The 7,982-nt window shown below is 42.7% G+C and overlaps 1 protein-coding gene across 2 annotated transcripts in view; it reads right to left on the bottom strand.

The window, feature by feature from the left end:
* kiaa1522 (KIAA1522 ortholog) overlaps positions 1 to 5,227 on the bottom strand; it is a 34,344-nt gene extending 29,117 nt beyond the window's left edge. For both annotated transcript variants that reach the window (XM_053446171.1, XM_053446168.1), the window contains exons 1-2: positions 5,099 to 5,227; positions 3,734 to 4,135 (exon numbers count right to left, since the gene is read on the bottom strand). In XM_053446171.1, the coding sequence (XP_053302146.1) occupies positions 3,734 to 3,965 (232 nt within the window). In that variant the 5' untranslated portion in view covers positions 3,966 to 4,135; positions 5,099 to 5,227. The remainder of the gene's footprint in view (positions 1 to 3,733; positions 4,136 to 5,098) is intronic.
* Between the last annotated feature and the right edge of the window lie 2,755 nt (positions 5,228 to 7,982).

Consider the following 7,982-nt stretch of genomic DNA (forward strand, 5'->3'; position numbering starts at 1 on the left):
CAATTACTTTGCTTGGTCTGTAATCTGCATTACAGTTTGTGAATTCACAGACCCTGACTATGTTTTGTGATGTGGCACACACACACACAGCAACACCCACCCACACACACATACACACACACACACACACATACAAACACAGTTCGGATTCTTTACAAACATTTACAAGGCCTACATTTGTGACGCAGTTTAAAGAATTCTCCACAAACATACACTTGGCTTCACACAATGACTACACACATTAAAACAATGACTACACACACAGACACACATGGTGGAATCCTGGGGATTGCGCAAAATGACCTCAGCGCTCAAACAGCCGGTCCAAAGATGCACTGTGCCGGACAAAGCAGGTAGTTGCAGCAGTTCTAAACGCGTTTGATTGTGTGTGTGTGTGTGTGTGTGTGTGTGTGTGTGTTTGTGTGTGTGGAGGTGATGTAATGAGTGTTGGCGCCGCCCTAAGCCCAGCAATATGACGTTGACACCCACAAACAGAGATACCCTCTGATACAGGGTAGCACTCGGTCCCACACCCTCACACACAGCAGTACAGACGTCCACTCACACACAACTATAAACACACGCTGATTACAGGATAATAGGCAGTGAAGACAACACACACCCACACTAGTGCTGAACAGAGGACGTTAAGCAATCTGAGGAGAAAATCAAAAACAGTAATATGAGGTAATGGATAGGCAAGGATTGCAAAAACCTGAGACAGAGAGAGAAAGATATGTGTGTGTATGTGTGTGTGTGTTCTGTGGGTGCACGCTCTGAAGTCTCTCTAATTAAAAAAACCATTGAGAGACTGTTCCCAAAGAGTCCTCTCAAGGCTGAATGGGGCTTTGTGATTCGTTGTAATCTCTCCTCTTCATCGCATAACTCTAGGCCCAATCTGGCATCCAGGCTGCCACGCTCGCACACACACTCTAAAAGACCTTGAAACACACACACACACACACACACACACACACACACACACACACACACACACACCACTCTAATACACAGCTCACAGGAATTCAGCACATCAAAGAGTGTTATTATTTTTTTTTACAGAGGAGGAATCTCTGTAAAATAAAGCTGACTGATGGATCACAGAGGAGCAGATCTGAGCCCGTCAAGCAGGAATGACACAGTCAAGGTAAAACCAACAACAAAGACATTACAGTAAAGGTAGCATGAGTGTTAACCATTTGGGGTCAACACAAAGATGTGTACTCTGGATGTCAGGTATATTTTAAGTACAAAAAGGTGCAACTGGTATAAGGAGCTTCATGTCACTACAAACCATATTTTGCTTTCCAACTGAATAAATGTCAAAGTACTCAACAAGTATTTTCTTTCCATTTGTAGCTGTGCTAACTGTTTGCGGGATGGACAGTATTTTAAACCTAAGTTGGACTGAAATTAAATCACAAGCCAAAAAACACAGTACGGTTGTGTAAGCCAGCAGTTAGACAAGCTGATGTATGAGGACCTGTATGAATACATATACTGTCTAGGCGTCTGGAGTGTGTGTCTGTGCACATACTAATCATTTGTCTTGTCAGGTTGGTAAAGTCACCCAGCGGGTTCAGGAAGTATGGACCGCAGCAGCGACAAGACAGTAAAGGTGCAATGCTCTAATTATTTACTGCTGGGAAAAACAGGCTTCCCTTACTTTCTCTAGAGGAGACAAAGCGCCACACAGAAAACAAGACAATCTCATTTGTTCACAGAGGTGTGAAAGAAAACACCAGCTGAGGATGTTTTAAGGAACAAATCACTCTGTCATACAACGATTGCTTCTTTTGTGAGAGGAAGATGAGACTCCTCAGGGCTCCTGTGCACGTAGACAGCAAGTTAATTTCGATTGTTCCACTCAGTGGTCTACGGCTACATTTGAGATTTTCCTGGAGAGAGGTTATCCTGCCATAGTACCTTCCATTAATCCAGCCATCCATCCATCCATCCATCCCTCCAGATATGCTGAAGCTATTTAAATCGAACCGGGTAATTGCATTTCACAGGATAGTGTTTATGGTAGTCCGGAGGCATTTTCTATAATGCTACTTTGTGTTTGTTTCGTTTCATCCATCCATTCATCATCTTATTCTTAGAGGGTCAAGTAGGGGCTGGAACCAATCCCAGCTGACATTGTGCGAGAGCCGGGGTACACCCTGGAAATGTTGCTAGGGTATCTCAGGGTTCTCTTAACGGATATTAATCCTATGTGCCGTAATATTACCAATTGCTAATGATTATCAGCCAACAAACTAGCCCAATACACTTGCCAGATGTGAAACATGAAATCTAAAATACAGCAAATACAGGGAATGAGCAAAAAACTCATCCTTTTACTCTGTCATGGTCAATTTTCGAGCTCCATCACGTGCTGGGTTTTGTGTGGGACTGTGGTCCCCGTCTGTCTTAAAATGGGAAAATCATGGTTCCCACACATTCTTACCAGCAGCCTTTGACCACATCTTCTTCTGGGGAATTATTAGCCCCACTACTAGTTAATCTTTGGTTTCAATTGGAGTCACTGTTTGTTTCCCATCTAGTGTTTGTTGCTCACCATAGACATTACAAAACCACAGTGCAAGGCATAATAAGGGATTATGGAAGTGGCCTTTAGGCCGAACGAGCATAAAAACCCCAAAGGAAATCAACCCAAAAAAGACTGTGAATCTGGATTGCCAAGAGTTGCTGGATAGTTACTACAGTAACACACACACACTCACGCACATACAATGACAGAGGAGAAAGGGATGGCTTTAGAGGTGGAACAAAAACAGGAAATGGGGACTGTGGGTAATCTCTGTGCTGCCGACCAAGCAAACGCATCAGTTGACAGAAAAAGGGGATTAGACCCCTGTAGCAGTCGACGTGTGTGTATGTCACTGTTCCCAGGTTATCAACGGACAGAGCGATGTCCCGATGATAACCAAATCTCTCTTAACTTTACCATCTTAATCCAAAAGTCAACACATTTCTTTAGAACATCACATGATCCCGACAGACCAAACAAGACAGAATTACACATGAGAGATGCCAAACAACAGACTGTGGCTCCAAAGCCAACCTCAGCCAACCGGATGAGTAGTATCCAGCCTGACAGAACTTGTGTGTTGCTTATTTAGGACAGAAACAGACACTCTTGATGATTTTAGGCAGATTTTCTATTGATTTCCTTTTTCACAACAAGAAGTGAACACACTGAAATATCTTTAGCTAACTCAGTTATGCTGAATGTATAACACAACTGTATTAGAACATCCAACGGACATGAGGCAACAATAGCCTCTTTGCACATTTTTGCCCATTTCTTTCTCTTTTTGGCTCAGTTTTTGTCTCCACCATGCCTTGAGGGAATATACCTGACCCTTTAGCTGCTAAATGATCCACTATGCTTATGTCTGGTTCTGGGTCAGCTGTATACAGTGTCTTTATTTGCCTGTTGTGGTTAAACCTCGAGATGATGAAAACATCCCAGAGAATAGAGGGTCCATTGTTAGTGTAAGAACATTTTCTATGTGCAGTACTAATGATTTAATTATATTTTAAAAAAAATTAGATTCACACTTAAAATGTCCCTTGTATTCGTAAATATGTTCAAGAACAGAAAGTCCTTTAAATGTAATCTAATTCATACCCTCAACTTTTAATAAACCTTCAATAGTCAAACATTGAAGTCTTTTGTATATGTCAGGGTGTCAAAAATGTTTTAAACCCGTGATGCTCTCACCTTTTGCAGGGTCTTGATTCTGAAGTCCCAGTTTGGCCTCTGTCACACCAGTAACAGTTCGACTCAGTCCATTGCTGACGGTCTTCTTCCTTCGACTCCCCTTTAACCAACTGAAGGCCTGCCCCAGGGAGCTTCCAGGCTTCCTCTTACCACGCTGAGCTCTCGCCTCCCTTGCTAAGATCTCAGTGACGTCCTTGGGTACCAGGTCACCTGTAGACCTCCTCCGGGACATCCTGGAGGAAAGTCCTGGGAGCTCAAGCCTGGTCCCTCCACTTAAATCAATTTGGCTCTTCTGTCAGAAACAGGTTACAGAATCTCCCCTTCCCCTTGAAGGGGTTTGATCAACCCCTCTTGTCCCTCTTCGGCTCGCTCAGGGTCTCTGTTGATGCTGTCTGTCACCACCTGGGACAACAATGAGATCAGCAGATTCAGACAGTGTGAGATGTGAAAAATAGAAAATTAGGGTGGAAATTTAAACCAGAAGGACAGGGTGACATTAGTAAGTAAGAACCAGATGTGAAAAGGAGGATATTTAATAACAATAATAATAATAATAATAAAAATAATAATAATAATAATAATAATAATAATAATAATAATAATAATAATAATAATAATAATAATAATAATAATAATAATCATTTAATTGTTCATAGCACTTTTTAAAGGACCCAAGGGCGCTTGACATGTTAAAGGACATACATGTATTGAAGGTGACAAAGACAAGGACAGATCGTATCAAATCAGGTCATATGCTTGAGTAAGGAGAATAAGTCAAACTCACATAGGATTATAAAGAAATAACAAGGTAAAAGAAATGTCAGGATAAACAGAACATTACCCAGCCTGAGTGTTAACAATGTAACAAAACCATGAGCATTCCCACATTGTCCGACTAAAGTTTCCCCTTCACTTATCCGCCCCCACTCTCTGTCTTCCTATTCTCTCATTTTTGTGTTTGTAGAGGAGAAGCCCCAGGGTGGAGAGCTGGACCTCTGCAGAGTCTATGCGTGTGTGTGTGTGTGTGTGTGTGTGTGTGTGTGTGTGTGTGTGTGTGTGTGTCTGTGTGTGTGTGTGTGTGTGTGTGTGTGTGTGTGTGTGTGTGTGTGTGTGTGTGTGTGTGTGTGTGTGCTTGCATGTGTGACATGTGGTTCACATCAGCAGAAAAGTGTGTACGGATGAGTTAGAGAATAGAAACAAGCTTCATTCAATAAAACTAGTAGTGGAAAACACACAAAATGCAAACTCTTAACTTTTTTAAAGACATAATTACAAAGAACACAGATGAACACAAGCATTTCTCTACATGTTAACAAAAGGAGCAACAAATGCGCTGTGAAATGTTCAGACATGCAAACGACTTACTCAGCGAACGAGCTGTCTTCTTCTCTGCTGCTCCCCTCTTTTCTCTCAGCCTGAGAACAGCCTTGTGGAGCATGTGTGTATGTGTGTGTGTGTGTATGTATGTGTGTTTGGCAGAGTGAATGAAGCTCCATGCTCTCTGCACAGGCAGTCCCTCCCTCTGTATGAGAGACAGCCTCTCGTCCCACCTCTCACAGAGCTGTTAGCAGTGAGGTAGTCCATTCCGGTGCTGGCTGCGCTTCTCCTCCCGCTCCAAACAGCTGGGATTTAGTATTTCATTTTCGTCTTTTCTTATAGCCTCCTTTCCGGGGGTCAGGTGCAGTCATCTCAGGCTCCCTCAGGAGGGGAACCCCTGGGCATCCAATCCTCCAGGCAGCTGGGGAGGAAAAATACACACCTTGGATCAGTGGTTCCATATTATAAGACGATAGAAGACAGCAGGCCTGAGAGACAAATATCCCTGAGAAACTACTGTAAAGTCCAGTGTTAGTAGGTGGTCTGGCAAAGGTGAAGAGGTTCAGCACTTTTCTGCAGACAAAAGGGAGTGGCTCTTTCCTGTCACTGTGTGGCCAGGTGGAAACCTGAAACCCCTTGTTAGTAATGACACACACACAATTAGACTGACAGCTACGGCGAGTCACATGGGGGCCAGTTACCTTCAAGTCTCAGCTGCACTCACTGTCAACATCTGAAGAGGATTTTTGCAAATTCACTTGTGATGGGGGCCAGTAGCATCACTGTATATATATGTGTGTGTAGGTGGGTGAGTGGGGGTTAGACACCGGCATGTGTCTTGCATGTGTTCGTGCATGTGTGTCGTAGGACTAGCTTATCTGGTCTGAATGGGGAGGGGAGAGGAGGGTGAAGCAAGGGGTGGAGGAGTCAGAGCCTCGAGGGCGCAGACTCAGACACACCCCCAATACCGAGTGTCAATTAGCAACGACCGCCTACATCCAACCTATACTTTCATTCTATAGGCCAATGGAACAGCACGGCATTGTATAATGTGGCAAAAGTGAAAAAAAAAGTCAAAGCAGCATATCTCCATCCAGGCCCAACAGTCCCATGAAGATAAGCAAGCAGCACAACGTTTCACAAACTCAAAGAAATCTGTTTCCTAAAAATTCCTTATTTTGGTGAGGAGGGGGAATTCTGGGATTTCCCCCTTCGTCCAGATCCACCCCAAAATGTCACAGAATCTTTCTTGGACCACACCCCATTCTTCCACCAAGTTTTGTGGAATTCGGCCTAGTGTTTTTTTGGTTATCCAACTGATAAACAAATAAACAGACAAGGGTGAAAATGTTACTCCTTAGCGGAGGTATCTACCTCAGTTGTAATTCACCTTGTTTCTCTCAGCCCCAGCCATCATTTACAACCCCAAAGCTCACATGTAACTTCTTAGTTGCGTATGTGATATGTTATATAACTCTTGCACTGTATTAACAAGGTCTACTTCACTTATAGTCTTCTACATTTAGCCCGGGACATGAGACAGACTCATTACCTGTCTGCTGGGACTCCTGGGCTAATTCAGGCACGGGACCTCAAGATATCACTGTCACTCAGAGTTTAGAAAAGAAAAAAACCATGTGGTTCTCATGCTGCCACTTTAATGGCCTTCATCCTTCAGGTACATGAAACGCAGTCAGTGCTCTTCAGTACAGCCCCTCATTGTATCTCAACAGAAAGGAGAATCTTAAGCATCATCTTCAGCCAAGAGTGAGTTAACACATGTGGAGAGAGTTTACTTAATACACTAAATATTGTGTCAAATCAGATTCATGTGCCAGATTGCTTTTATCACCCAAGGATTTAAATGTTAACGTGTGTGTTTGCGTGCGTGTGTGTGTTTGAGGTGGGGGAATCCATACTGTATGTGTGCTGGGAGGGGTCGGAATGAGTCATGGTTTAGTTCACTCATGCTGAACACATTGAAATGTTTTACGCGTTTCCATGGCGATACAATAGAAAACAGCCACCCACAGTATGTCTGCAAGGAAGCTGTAGCGTGTCTGTGTTAACGTGTGTGTTTCTGTGTCTGACCAACTTTTGGGGACAAATTTCAGACTATGGACCAGTTTATTGTGGACGGCTTGTGCGATTGGAGGAAAATATTTCTCGTCAATTGGCCATAAGTGTAGTTTATGGTGGTGTATGTGTATGTGTGTGTGTGTGCGTGTAGTAAGTTACAAAAACCAGTAACCACCAGAACACTGTGAGCCTACTGGGGAATTTATCACCAGTCCTCCCCTGCCCGGTTTTCCTCTGGTTTTCTCTTTCTACATCCACTGGCTATGTTTACATGCACACCCATGCTCCTTTTCCAGGGAGACGACTACAAAGAATTTCTCTTTTTTTGAAGATGGCCACGAAAAAATATAGTTGTAGAATAAGAGACAGCATAAGTCAAGTTCTTATCGAAACAAAATTCTATATAATTTGTGAAGTAACACAGACAATCTGGGATTATGTTTATTTATGGATCCATGATTATAGAGGTATGCAGAATCTCGCCATGCATAAATAATAAATGTTGCAGAATACGTAAAAATACCACTGTCCAAAACAAGCTCAAACAGACTGAACTCCAAAACATAACAAGCACAGTAAGAAGTTAGTGACCTGCGGACAACCAAAGCCTGCTCAAATGTGATTGGTTAGACTAGAAACGGAAACCAAAATGCTTCGGGCCTGAAAATCTTAATTTAGCTTTCTGCATATTCACACGCAGAATCTGTTTATAGAGTTTATAACCATTCAGATTGTGGGGATCATGAATGTTTGCAACAAAATGCATTACAATCCAGTACATGTCAAGACATTTACCTTTAATTTTCAACAATTAGGAACAGTAAATGGATCACTTAAGTCATTACGATTCATC

Source organism: Pleuronectes platessa, chromosome 18 (assembly GCF_947347685.1).
Source record: "Pleuronectes platessa chromosome 18, fPlePla1.1, whole genome shotgun sequence".
NCBI classification, from domain to species: domain Eukaryota; kingdom Metazoa; phylum Chordata; class Actinopteri; order Pleuronectiformes; family Pleuronectidae; genus Pleuronectes; species Pleuronectes platessa.